At 45.5% G+C, this 14925-nt stretch overlaps 1 protein-coding gene across 2 annotated transcripts in view; it reads left to right on the top strand.

The window, feature by feature from the left end:
- The window catches only part of LOC311264838 (ephrin type-B receptor 2-like), a 123279-nt gene that overhangs the window by 69505 nt on the left and 38849 nt on the right, over positions 1-14925 (top strand). For both annotated transcript variants that reach the window (XM_084365981.1, XM_084365980.1), the window contains exon 2: positions 4643-4707. In XM_084365981.1, coding sequence (XP_084222107.1) covers positions 4643-4707 — 65 coding nt within the window. The remainder of the gene's footprint in view (positions 1-4642; positions 4708-14925) is intronic.

Below are 14925 nucleotides of genomic sequence, written 5' to 3'. Positions count from 1 at the left end.
GACCCGAAAACGAAACTACGGTAAATCTTAAAAGTGGCTTTTTCATCGTAATTATGCTTTTACACAAAGGTTTGACTCGGACACGTTCACGAAAAAGCCTAGGTTGCATTTTGGCCAGAGTTACACTTTAAGTTATTTTCTATTTTCTATAATCAAATTGCAAAGTGTGTTTGCATTGGGGACCCCAAAAAATAAAGTTTGCCTAGTGTAACGTATTCATTTAATTCGGCCCTGCGTAATGTCATTTTGTGTCAACACCCCTTCAGTGTCATCAGTAATCCACTGTGTGACACACAGAATGCTGCAGTTCTGATTTTTGTATTTTGCTTGCTAAAAAACTGAAAGCAGCATGTCAGCCACGATTCAGTAAATCCTTATGCTCTGTTTGTAGGCTAATAGTGACTTTTATGCATTGACTCACTGAAGTGAGCAAATTGTATGCGTGTGTGAGTGTGTGCAGTTGTGTGTAAAAGTTCGAATGAATCACATGGCCAAATATAAAAATGAAAGCACCAGAAGGAAACATTTATCCCCTAAAATTCTTACTATTATCATATGTAATGAGCTGGGAACATGGAGGCAGGCAGTGCTGAGCTGTGATTTGTAGCCACTATAATATTCTGTGATCCTCATCTTCGGAGGATCTTTACTCAAGCTTTACTCAGCACCAGAATCTCAGGATGATGACATGTGAACATGGGTTGGATACACGGTCCTAGCAGCATAGTTTCACCTGACAAGGTTTCTTGTCCGTGGTGGGGGAATGGCATGGAGATTATGGAGTAATAGATTCATCAGTATGAAGGCTTATCAGATCACAAAACACTGCACAGTACAGTGGCCTATGATACTAGTGAGGATTTCACAGCTCAGGTAAACAGCAAAAGTACACTGTTCACGCTTCAAGGAGTTCTACCAGAAACATGCGCTTTCACATAATGTTGGCCAAAACAACCTGAATCACTGTGACGCTGCGCTAACAACAGTCACTTCAAGTTACTTCTGACAACAGGCAGTCAATTTGCATTCTGGAGACATGTGAAATTGGCAAGTTTATTTATTTTAATTGTTGTTTTGAGCTGTAACTCTAATGTTTTTAGATCTTTAGTAGAACACAGTAGTCCAGTCTATCTGATGTGTCTGCTGTGTTTATTTCATGTACTGTGTTGCTTTGCTGGCCTCTTTGATATCAAACAACGGTGGCATCTCGGACGAACTGCTTGTTTTGGGTAAACTCAGGCAGTCATTCTCTTTAGTCTGTGGCCCAACAGGTAAATTAGGTCTCTAAACTAATTTTAGAAAATGTGTTATTAATAGAGAATTAAAGCATTTAACAGGCATTTTGGATCAATTAACTGTTGAAAAAACACAGTGGATAAGACAATTAAATTATAAGTAAACAAGTGCGTGATGCAGGGGAGGCAACCGCCATTCCGACATTAGGCCCTAATTGTCGGAATGGCAACACGTAAACCTTTAATTAAATGTCCCATCATTCCGACATTTTTTGCCTCCTAAGGTCGGAATGGTGGTATTTATTTCTTTTTTAAACGTGTTGCCATTCCGACACATCTTTTAAAAGGGTTAAGGTTAGGGTTACGGATTGCGGGTTAGGATTAGCCTTGTCGGAATGCCGGGACGAAACTTTGTCGGAATGGCAGGACGTTCGCATGTCGGCATAGTGGTATGTCGGAATGGTGACATGTCTGAATAGTACAATGTCCGAATGGCAGTATGTTGGTCTGTCGGAATGGCAGCATGTAACCAAGATGCAGGGGTTTTCTATCCAGACGTTTTTGCAAACAAACATTGTGATTAGTTCTATAGTGATTGATCCAGTCGCCTATCTGTGGCCTTCGCAGGCCTCTAATAAGCCCAGCCAATAATTTCATTCGGCTCATGTGACAGGCTACCTGTCTGTCTACCTCAGTGACCTCAGCCCAAGCCTTTTTGGGGCCCTAAGCAGAATTTGATTTGGGGCCCCCCTCCCACCACCGCGGAGTCACCTGTGCTTGACAATTATTGACACAAATGTCACACTATAATGTTGTATTATAAATTGTATTAATACAGTGATGGATTAAGAACTACTGTCCTCCTGGGCACAGATGCATAAGGACCCCCCTACCTTATTTGTACGAAAGTGGGTGCAAATGGGGGAAGGGGGTTCTGGGGGTCCTCCCCCAGAAAATTCTGAATTTGGTAGATGTGATTTCCTGTATTCTGGTGCATTTTTGGGATGGCTGGCTGGAGAGGGACAATACCTAAATTCGTTCAGATTCATAGCCTTTTGCTTTTTGACTCATTGCGGTAGTTACTTCACGCAACAACTTGGGCTTCAGGGCCCCTTGACCTCTTGGGCCTGGTAGGCTCATTCAGTAATCCATCCTTGCTCACATACCACAAATGTTTTGGGGCTCCTGGCCCCTCTAGACCTCTGGCCCCCTGGGCTTGGTAGACCCCTGTATTAATATAGTTGTTATTTACACCAAATCAGTCACCTTTTAACCTTAGAGAGTACTAAAATCACAAATGTATTTTAAACTTTCATATTCAAAGTGAAGCACTAAGTGTGGTTTACTGAACTTGAATTGAAAAATAACAAAATACAACAGCAGAGATTGCATTTGTTGTAAACAAGTGTGGCCAGGTCATAAATGAGGAGACCAGACACAGTAGAATAATTATTTTGGGTCTTTTATTCCCCGACTGCAATTTATAAAAGAAACAGCATTAACACTGCAATTTTGAGGATTTGAGGTAATCAGTATCAAACAAACAAAATATTTTTCCTCACTGTACGTCACACTGACGGTAAACCTCAGTTAGCTTATGAACTTCAAACACTTATCTCTGTGTCCTAGACATTTGCTCTAGTTAAAAGTGACTCTAGACTTGACTAGACACTCTAGACTTGACTAGACAACAGTAGTGGCTCTTTCTGAATAAATAAAATAAAAAACAGAAAAACAAATAAATACATTTTCCCAGCCACATAACTCATAGTCACATTACAGCATATTCTTTAGTTCACAGAAAACATACTGTTAATTACACTAATGAACAAAATACATTTTCAAGAAAACATTCTTGCATGAGCTTAAAACACATTTTGTGAATAGTCTTAAACTCACTCTCACTCCTGTGTGCAGCTTGTGCGCCAAGTCACACACCTTGACCTCAGTGCACTCTATCTCCCCTCTAAATTCATCAAACACATCAGAATGGACACAGTTTATGCAAACAGTTATTCTTGTGCTTTATCTATGGGGATATTTTTCACACGCGACATCAAAATACTCACCTCAGCAGTCCGTCTTTCACTCCCGCTACTTCCGCATAACTAACTCTGCACGGGAACACCGTGATTTCCCATGATCTCCCGCGATCTCGCGCAACCTACCGCTGGGCCGCTCTTAAAGTGACAGTGTCACCTAAACAAAAGAAACTGCTAACACAGTAATAATTCCCTACAGAACAATTAAAACACTGTCTTAACAGTCTGAAAACAGTCTTGGTCTCTTGTTCACCTGGCTTCACAAGTAAAAAATACATTTAAAAAAAAAAAATCAAATTTTTTTTTCTCGATTGGGGGCCCCAAGCAGGCGCTTAGTTCGCTTATGCCTCGGGCCGGCTCTTGTTTACCTACTTGCCTGCCTGCCTAAACACACTCTGCCTCTTCCACAAGGCTAGGAGGTTATTTTGCTAAAGCTACCTGGAGCTAGTTGCATAAACATGGCAAAGTGCAACCACATCCATATTTCCAAATAAACAGAAATGTTTGCTGTTTACGTTCATTGTGACAATGTTAGGTGTTTTTTCTTACATGTGAGACATGAGGTAGCACTAGTTGGATACAGTTAGCAATGACAATGTTTAGCTGCGCTCGCAGTACACAGCCCCTGAGCCTGTTGTTCAGCAGCTAACCTAGTTGGCACAAAGCTCCTGAGAGCAAACAAGTGAACTGCTGCAGCAGTAACAGACTCATTCAGCGGCTAACGTTAGCCAAAAGCACAAACCTACAGCAGTGAGCAGTAGCTGACATGCCGGGCAGCCTTTTCAGACTGAGGTAGGTTTGTGACGGCTATTTTGCTAATTTTGTCATATTTATGTATTTATTAGACAAAAAAAGCTAAGAGCTTGTTGAACATAGCGAATTAGCTGTTCACATACATCTCCCTCCTGGCCAGCTAGAACTACGAGGCATTCAGTGTTGGGTGTTATGAGGCAGTTACGTTCAGGTGTTTTGGAGGAGTGGCTCTAGTGGAAGGCCTGGAGGGTGGAGGCTGGCTTGTTTTTTGGGATACTTTCAAAATGTAGCTTTCTGTTTTCCGGTTTCTACAATCTTACCAACCTTAACTTTAAATCTAAATATATTTTTCAGAAAAGAACTTTGGGATCGACTGCTTGAATACTGTGTGTGTAAGTCTGATTTGGGAGGCCTGCTGTCTTGTGTTACAACAGATGAATACTGTTTAACAGCGGGGAAAAAAATGCTTACTTTGTAAGTAAATGCAAAATGTAATTTTATCATTTACAGGTCAGGTCTGTAATTGCAGAAACCAACAACAGGGTTCATCTTAATTTCCCATAGAGAGTACCACACAGTAATAAGCCACCTTGTCATTTTTGTCTTCCACAGAAGTGCTAATGGATTCAACAACAGCAACAGCAGAACTGGGTTGGACCATCAACCCATCCCAGGGGGTGAGTTGAACAAACCAAGACACTCAGAACACTGTGAAACATACAGCCAATATACACATGTATACTGTACACATGTACAAATGTTCTGGTACAATGTGACAGCAGCAGTGGTGAATTTACCAGGAATTTTGAATTTTGTTTGATTGGCAGCTGGAAACACAAACACATCAACACCAGTATCTTAAATGTAACTACAATGAATCAAGTAGACCAACTTGTACAGATGCTCTGATTTCCGTTTTAGGGAAAGTGTGTTTACAAATGGGGTTGGACGCCTTTAAAGGATAGATACATTTATTGTTGTGAGCTGATTGATGGGGTAGCAAAAAAAAACAAAATAGCTAAATAACTTTATAAATACAGGGGAAATGTCACTTTTGTGGAACTGTTTACAACATGACAAGGCCCCCCAACCACACGACTATGTATGCAACTTTACTTTTAACATCTCAAATACCCACTGGCCTCCAGGGAGTTTGTCCTCACCAAAAAATGGCAGCACTCGATGTTTGTTTAAATCTTCCAACATTTTGTGGGTCATACAAGTGAAATGATTCAGAGGCAAAGTTGGAATTAAAGTGACGTTGTAGTGCTAAGTAAATTTAGTCTTGCATTATTAATGCATTAATTCGTGTTTGTGCTATTTTACAGGTAACACCTGCACAGGTTGTACAGTTGTATGTCTGAACATTCGCCAATTGTCATGTGTACCGTTGAGATGCAGGGATTGGATTAAGTTCAGCAGTCCTTGAGACAATCATTGCCCACAGTATCTTCTTATCATCGTCCGACCCAGCCAGGTCAGCTGGACGAAACACAGCTGCAAGTGGTGTCATTGCCCCAGGAAGACATGTAACATCTGCAATACAACAGTTTCACAAGGGGGTAACAAAAGAGCTGCATTTAATACTACAAATTTGATAGGACACATAAAAAACAAACACTCAAAGGAATACAACAAGTTCACTCAAGCAATACAGGCAAAGGCACCGAAGCAACAAACACTCGCGGAAACTTTCAAAAGAAAAGAGAAGTATTGGATCGGGACTCTGTATCGGCAGATACTTAATATTAAATTACTCGGATCGGGATCGGGGTAAAAGAAAACCTGATCGGGACATCCCTAGAGGATACATTTTTATTTTTGGACACAGAAAACAAATAAAAAATGCATAAAAAAAGTTGAGATAAAAGGTGAAAATGTAACCATGATTCATTTTAAGATTGGGTGTTTGAGTCCACCCATGGGCATGATGACTAGCTTATCATATTTCAGGCCAACTTTATCAACTGTTTCTCAGGCAGCGTTTAATTTGGGCAACAGCTCTTTCCTCCTTGTAGAAGTCTTCATTTATATGGATGTTTGTGCCCTTTCTTGGTACCATGTAATCCCCGGTTGTTTAAGAACATTTGTTGAAGCTTCTCTGATTTACTCCAGTTTTCTTCTTTCTCGTCTGCAATCCCATAAATGAAAATGTTTGTGTCCTCAAGCACTCCTGCAGGAATTGGATGGAGTAAACAAGGAGGAAACAAACCATTTCCTGCTTTGAATTATGTTGTTTTCAAATGACTTCATCTTTGTTTCCATCTCCTTGTACTCTATTCTCATCTCTTTAAACTTATCTTGGGTGAATTCTAAGCTGGTCTTCAGCTCATGTACATCTTTAAAAATTCCATCCAGTCTTTTCCCAGTTCCATCCATAATTATTTCAATAAAGCATTTGGAGCTTTCCTCCTGCTGAGGTAGAACTCATATGTTCCAGTAACTTGGAGAGTACACTCATTGTAAACACTAAACCATCCTTACATTGGGATGCTTTATTGAAATGTGTTACATCGTCAATTTACATCAGCAAATTTGCATCCTCTCACACCCACTTGTGCCTTCCCATTGACTTTGTATGCGGTCGCTATGAGGGAGGATACAATTGGTTGGTGTTTGGGCATACAAACATACATCCAACTGCCAACTTTGGTTTCTTTTAACATTACCACAGTCTTTTTATAACCATAATCAAGCACTTTTCTTTGGCTAAACTTTACCAAACCTTAAAGCCTTAAAGGGAAACTTAAAAGTTCAACTGAAATGTAATGTTTCACGGGCATCTCTGGTGTAAAGTTATAAGGGTGTTGTTGTAAATTCCCTATTATTACTGTGTGTTTTTGTGCAGGAACTGTTCAGTGCTGAATTTAGTGTTTTTACATCAGCCACCTCGTTGGGCAGCTAAGGGGTCCTTGGGAAAAACAATGTTGAGCTGTTCACGGCATTCTAGTTCATTCTGCATTGATGCCTGTCTGTGTTTGTGATGAAGGTGGGTTGTAATAATCCGTTAACGATCGTTAATTAGTCCTTTGATATGTAAATGAAGCTGTGAATTTCAGCGCTAATAATACGCTAACGTTACTTGTGTAGCAGTGTTTTATTTGATGTTTAATGTGCTGACAGACTGGCAACTGTTGACTAAGTTGAAGCTAAGTTCGAGTTAACATGTGCTCATTAAGCTAGCGCACCTTCTCATGTGCATTTTGTTTGTCCATTGCAGATACCAGTACAGAGAGTCAATCAGACCAATGTAAAGCCTCAGACAGTGTAGACAACAGAGTCAAACTGTAAGCAGCAAACCATAAACACTGAGCTGTATGTGATGTGGAGTCGTGCTTCATCATTAAAGCCACGTTAACTGTCCTACTGTGTCCGGCCTCGCTCTCTAATCGGAGTGACTGTGTGATGAGGTCCACCTAAACCAACATACAGTCTAAGCTCTCCCCAACACTGGTCCTTCGAGCTGGATTACTTCACCCATATCAGCCAAATGGACACGATGCAAGCATCAATTATTGCAAGTGAAGCAACAGGACGGCCACGGCAGCTACCAGCTCACCTCCAGGGCTACCAGGTCAGCCTTCCTCAGTCCCTCATGCCTTATACTGCTCCTCATCAGGGTGACAACTTAAGTGTCAGTGCACAGCAGCTGCAGTCACTTAGTCTGCAGACTGGATCTGCTACTCAAGATGGCCAGCTACTCCCGGCACTCGGGCTCCCACTTTGTCATTCCCCAACAGTAGCAGTCGATAAGGTGAGCCAGTGGAACACAGCACCACAAGCTAGCGCATATCCCAGCTTACCAACGGTGTGTGGAAGGCCATCATCTCCTGCCCTAAGTGAATGCAGCCTGCGAAGCCACACCTTCACAGACTACTGCCTCAGTGAGCCAAGTTCTCCAGCTTCATAGCGATTAGTACAAGCTAACCCAAGCTTCCTGCCAGATGATACAACTTGGGTAAGCACACAAGCAGTCAGCATGCGGCTAGCTGTATTTACTGCCAGCACCACAAGCACAGTATTACTGTCCCAAGTTATAACATCCCCTTCCCCCAGCCACAGCCGTGGCCAAAATGACATTCTAACCCAGTCCCTTCCAGCAACATTAACATCTATATCACAGTTTGCAGCCGTCCAGCCGACAGCATCTGCACTATACCAACCAGCCTATCAAATAATGCATCCTGCGACTACGGCTATAAACGTCCAGCATAGGGGCCTAGTTACACCTACACCCGTCCGATTCCAGCCTAATTCTACAGCTCAAGCCTATCCAGCATACCAGCCAACTGTGATAACGCCAACATGTCAACACCTGGCTCCACCAGCACTGCACCCTGTGCTTCAACACACTCCATCAGCTATCACTGCGCACCCTGTATACCAGCCTCCACCTGGTATTACTGCGCAGACCATGATCCAGTCGCAAAGCTACCAGCCAGGTCTGCCTCTACAACCTGTTATCCAGCCTCAGTCTCCCTTTGCAGTGCAGCCTGTCTACCAGCCGGTGCCCATGATGCCAGGTCCTTCTCCTCAGGCGTACAATACTCTCTCGCCACAGTACACCATGCTACAGTCTTCATATAGTTTCCAGCGGCCAAAGCAGCCTGTTCCTGTACCTGAACTGCCCAAGCTGGTCCATGACAGTGAGAAGGAATTCACCGACCTCGAGATGGCACTAGACCACCTGCTTGACCCTTACACAGAGCTGTCAGAGTATTACAAGTACCTTGTACTCATGGAGCACCTAGTCCTGGATGAAGCCAAACTAATTGCTCAGTCCTGCAGGCATTGTGCCCAACCCGACACGGCTGCTATGGAAGCATTACAGCGCCAGTATGGACAACCACATCAGCTCGCACAAAGTGAGATTGCTGCAATCTTAAATGCCCCTGATGTTAGACATGGAGACACCAAAGGCTTCCAGAGTTTCGCTCTCAGTGTTGACCTGCTGGTAGGAATGCTCACCTTATTAGAGGGGCCCAATGGGACAGAAATAATGTCTACTGACAGTTTTGTAGAGCATCTCCAAATACAAGGCCGTCTCAACACGAGTCGATTCAACCCCTATAACCTCAGAGACCTCGCTAATTGGCTCAAAGTTGAAGCAGAAGCTCAAAGACTATCTGCGAAAATGGCACAGCGCCACCGTCCTGAAGAGCCTCATGTCTCCAGGAGAGACAGACACGCTCCAGCTTCCAAGCCCCAAGTGAAGTCGGTGTCAGTTTATCACGGCTCTGACAAACCCAAAGCTGATGACAGTCATCCCGCAGAGGCAGTCCGCTCTAATCCCAAGTCCAAGAAGTTATGTCTCTTCTGTAAAAGCACAGAGCATTATCTGTCACAGTGCACTGACATCGTACAGCGTTCACCAGATGACGTCAGGAAATGGCTAGAACGTAGTAAGCGCTGTCATAACTGTGGTCGGACCAGCCACAAGCCCGAAGCCTGCACCTTATAGAAACCCTGCAGCGAGTGTCAAGGGATTCATCTGAGAGTTCTACACGACGTTGCCAAGTCGGACTCACGTGTCTACCTCATCACTCCACGTGACCAAGCCACACTCGGCAACTCCTAACAAGGAAGAGAGGTGTATCTCAAGGTGGTGCCCATTATAATAAGTCACGGCCGCAAGTCACTGAAGACCCATGCCATTCTGGACGATGGGGCTGAATGAACAATAATACTACCGGCTGCTGCCCAACGTCTAGGCCTCAAAGGTAAAGTAGAGACCCTCACTCTACGCACCATCCATCAAGACGTTGCCCATCTTGCTGGTGAGTCCATTTCTTTCTATGTAGCCCCCCTAGCACACCCAAAAGAGCACCATCTCAGGCCGACTAGCTTTAGCAGAGCAATCCTACCCCATGGCTGCACTACAGAAACGTTATCGCCATCTACAGAGCCTCCCACTACCAGACTTCAATGAAGTGCAACCATTGCTACTAATTGGCGCAGATTGCACCCACTTGATCACAGCTAAAGAGCCAGTGAGAGTTGGTCCTAAGGGCAGCCCAACAGCTATCCACACAAGCCTTGGTTGGGCACTTCAAGGTCCAGACGGTACGGTTTCTACTGCTGCTTCCTGCTACTTTACTTCCCTCACACCAGCACCAGATGACCTCTACCAACATGTTGAGCGTCTCTGGCAGCTGGACACCATCCCATTTCGTAGCGAGAAGCTAGCAGTCCGATCCCGTCTGGACCAAGAAGCCCTCAAAATCCTTGAGACACGCACTGAAAGAGTCAAGATGGGTGACATACACCGCTACGCTACACCACTTCTCCGTGTCAAAGGTGCACCAGCACTCAAGGCCACACCTGAAGCGGTCATGCCCCTTCTTCGTGGCACGGAGAGGCGACTACAAAGAGACCCAGCCCTAGCTAATCAATACGAGGAAGAGATCCAGAAGCTCATCAGCGGAGGCTGTGTTGTCAAGCTCAGTGACGATGAGGTAAACCCATCCAACGAGTCATGGTTTATACCCCATCACCTCGTTCACCATAACGGCAAGCCCCGTCTTGTGTGGGACTGCTCCTTCGTCTACAGTGGCCTCGCACTCAATGAACAGCTCCTTGCAGGTCCCACCCTCGGTCCTTCTCTCATCGGTGTCCTTCTGCGCTTTCGTCAGTATGCATTGGCCATAAGTGGGGATATCCGAGCAATGTTCCACCAGGTTCGTCTCCTGCCTGATGACCAGCCACTACTGAGATTTGTCTGGAGGAGCCTGCAACGGGAACGGCAACCTGAGGTCTACCAGTGGTGCGTCCTGCCATTTGGGACAACTAGCAGCCCCTGCTGCGCCACATTTGCGCTGCAAAGACACGCTAAGGACTATGTCGAAGGCAATGAAGACATCCTGCAGTCCATTGAACAGTGTTTTTACTGCCTGCAGAGCCTCTCAACACCCAGGGCAGCGAAGTTTCTCATCGACAAGCTAAGGCAGGTCCTCGCTCTAGGTGGGTTTGAGATTCGGCAATGGGCAAGCAACGTCCAATCCGTTGTCGCCCATCTACCCTCTACTGCTTGCGCCAAGAGTGCAGAGCAATGGCTGGCAGAGAAGAGCCCTGACCCACAAGAGCCAGCACTGGGCCTACGCTGGTATTGTCCAACTGACCACCTTGGCTTCCGAGTCAAGCCTCCAGAGAGTCAAACACTCACCATGCGCCATATCTACAAGGTGCTCGCTCGGCAATACGACCCGCTTGGGATCATCATCCCCTACACAACAAGAGCTAAGATCCTAGTTCAGAAGCTGTGGGCGAAGAAAAGGAGTTGGGATGACCCTAACCTTCCTCCAGAGATCATCGAGGCCTGGTCGAGCTGGGAGAGAGAGCTTCCGGAACTGGCAAGTGTGTGCATTCCCCGAACATACGCTCCATTGGAAGCCGCCGCTGAAGCTACAGAGTACACTCTTCACGTCTTCTGTGACGCCTCCGAACAGGCATATGGTTCGGTCGCCTATCTCGCTACAATGACCGTCAACCATGCAGTTCACATCTCCTTTTTAATGGCCAGGTCGAGAGTAGCCCCTAAGTGCCAACAGTCAATGCCACGTTTAGAGCTCTGTGCAGCACGAACGGGAGCTCAGATGTCCTTCCTCATCCATCGAGAGCTCACTCTAAACATCACAGAGACTTATCTTTGGACCGAGTCAACTACTGTCCTGACCTGGTTGACATCTGAGTCCTGCAGGTTCAAGGTCTTTGTTGGGACCAGGGTCTCCGAGATCCAAGACCTGACTGCTTCACACACCTGGCGGTATGTGGACACAGTAAACAATCCGGCTGACGACTTAACAAGGGGTAAAACCCTGGCCGAGCTTGCCACTCCAAACTGATGGATCCAAGGTCCAGCTTTACTTCGCTCTCCACCACACGAATGGCCTTCGGTTCCAGACTCCATCAACCCAGCAGATCCCTCTGAGCTCAAGCAGACCATCTTCTGTGGCCTCATGCAAACACGCCCTCCAGACCCAAAGCCCGACATCTCACGGTTCAACAACCTGGACCTGGTTAAGGCTACGTACCAGTTGCTGAAGTCCAGCCAAGCGGAGAGCTTTCCTGAAGAAGTCAAGTGCCTGAAGGCTGGTAAGCCTGTATCCTCTAGCAGCAGGCTGAGTTCACTTGCTCCAGAGATAGACCCAGAGTCTGGCCTTATTCAAGTTGGAGGTCGATTTAGGCGCATTGAATCTGGCCCTACTGATATCCACCCTGTCGTGTTCGACCCCAGCCATGCTGTCACAAGACTCCTCATTAGAGACACGGATGCACGCCTGCTCCACCCAGGTCCTGACAGAGTCTTTGCCAAACTCAGGCGGCAGTATTGTGTAACCCTTTTACCACCGGCTCGTGTATTAAAACCCACCTTACACTTTAAGATGAGGCCTTAACCCTCATTAGATATCTTGTGGTAAAAGAAACATTTCAAATAGTGAAACACTGCCTAGGGTTAAAGATAATTCTCACTCTTAATAATAACCAGGTGAAGACTAGTGGGAACACACCTTGACCTGCAAACACTACTACTCATGTAGCACAGAATCAAATTACTTAAATGATGAACACAACTCAATGATACAAACACAGGTGATCAATTTTAGAAACTGTATTCAAATACACAAGTGAAAAAACACATTCAACCACTTTTATGGAAAGAGAAAAAGATAGAAATGAAATTTTAAAGAAAGGACCCGGGTAATGATAGGTTTTCTGGAGTCTCAAACTGTCTAATTTTTGAGTGCACTCTTAGGTTAGTTATTGTTGGCGCGCTTTAGTTGGAGCTCATGATGGAGACGATGGAGACCTTTGATAACAGTACCTCTGTGTGTTGGTGAAGTCAGCAGGACCAGGCCACAGCTGGAGAATCACTTCCTCGTCCCGGTGGCAAACATTTCTGCCCGCAGCAGCTCGCAGCGACGAACCTCCGTCTCTCTCTGCAGCAGCAAGGCGCTCTCCGTCAGCGCGCCTCTCCGTGGCGACCCAGCACAGCTCCTCCCGTCAATGCCGGTCTCCGCTCAGCAATGACCGCGCCGTTAGCCTAGCTCCTGCTAGCTAACTTAGCCGAACTTACTTTGTGTCCAATAACCACTGACACTTCGCCTGCGATGGAGAGTCCAACTCCCACACCCACAGCCCGTCGTCCGACAACAGTCCACAGTCCGTTTCTCATAAAACACGACACTGATGACACACACGATCCGCTGTTATCTGCTCCGCCATTAACTCTCGTTGCCCCTTCCTCTTCTCCTCTTCCTCCGGTCTCCACCCGGAAGTGTAAAACATTCCTCAGGTCATGAACTCACGCCTGTAATATAACGTAATAGAACTTATTTTTAACTTTTTAAAGGCATTCACACCCCATGAAATTACATTTTAAAGTCACTCATTTTAAACATAAATTATTTAAACATTGCAATATCTTAATTATATCAAATCATTATTTATATGAATTTCTACTGCACCATGAACTGGCATTTTATCCTTATAAACTTATTCCCAGGAAAATAATAAAATAAATACTACTGATATTTATCAGAGTATTACAATTGGATTCTGCGTGGGAGACAAGCCGTGAAGAAATATCAAAGACTCCTAAAGCCCCCATTCTACTCCACAGGAGTGGACTGTTTCGGTCCATTTGTCATCAAAGTTGGACGCCAGAACGAGAAGCGATGGGGAGTGATCTTCAAGTGCCTCACGACCTGCTGTGTCCACCTAGACCTGCTGGCTGGTCTCGACACAGACACTTTCCTTCTGGCACTGAGAAGGTTCATAGCACGAAGAGGAAACCCCGCTGAGATACTCTCAGACCAAGGTACTAATTTCCGAGGGGCTGAGAGAGAGCTTAAGGAGGCATTCGCAACTATGGTCCCAGATCTACAGGAGAGACTTGTCAAGAACCAGATTAAGTTCCAGTTCAACCCACCAGCAGCTCCTCACTTCGGTGGGGGTTGGGAGCGTGAAATACAGTCTGTCAAGAAAGCTCTCCAGGTGGTTGTTGGCACGCAATCCCTCCATGAAGATGTCCTCCTCACCCTTCTGATCGAAGTTGAGGGCATCCTCAATTCCAAGCCCTTAGGCTATGTTTCATCAGACATAGTGGATCCTGATCCAGTGACGCCTAACATGCTGCTGATGGGGCGGCGGGACGCCTCCTTGCCCCAAGTGTCCTATGCACCTGACACCCTCACAAGACGACGCTGGCGCCACTGTCAGATGATGGTGGACCACTTCTGGGCTCAGTTCCTTAGACATGACCTTCCTTCCCTACAAGTCCGGCAGAAGTGGTGGCGGCCCGCCAGTGACCTCGTCCAGGGCACGGTCGCCATGATCGTCGACCCCCAGCTTCCCAGAGCGCAGTGGCCAATTGGGAAGGTTGTCAAGGTGATCGAGAGTGCAGATGGTCATGTCCGGTCGGCCGAGGTTCAAGTCGGGGAGAAGACCTACTACGAATTTAGTAGTCTTTACATAATAGCTAGGCTATTCTGGGGGTGGCTGTTGTAAATTCCCTATTATTACTGTGTTTTTGTGCAGAATGCGAATTTCGGCGCTAAGAATACGCTAATGTTACTTGTGTAGCAGTGTTTTATTTGATGTTTAATGTGCTGACAGACTGGCAACTGTTGACTAAGTTGAAGCTAAGTTCGAGTTAACATGTGCTCATTAAGCTAGCGCACCTTCTCATGTGCATTTTGTTTGTCCATTGGAGATACCAGTACAGAGAGTCAATCAGACCAATGTAAAGCCTTAGACAGTGTAGACAACAGAGTCAAACTGTAAGAAGCAAACCATAAACACTGAGCTGTATGTGATGTGGAGTCGTGCTTCATCATTAAAGCCACGTTAACTGTCCTACTATGTCCGGCCTCGCTCTCTAATCGGAGTGTCTGTGT

Source organism: Pagrus pagrus (assembly GCF_965226575.1).
Source record: "Pagrus pagrus genome assembly, chromosome: 11".
In the NCBI taxonomy this organism is placed as follows: Eukaryota; Metazoa; Chordata; class Actinopteri; order Spariformes; family Sparidae; genus Pagrus; species Pagrus pagrus.
The sequence above is the reverse complement of the archived record's forward strand: the minus strand, read 5'-3'. Positions and strand labels throughout refer to the sequence as shown.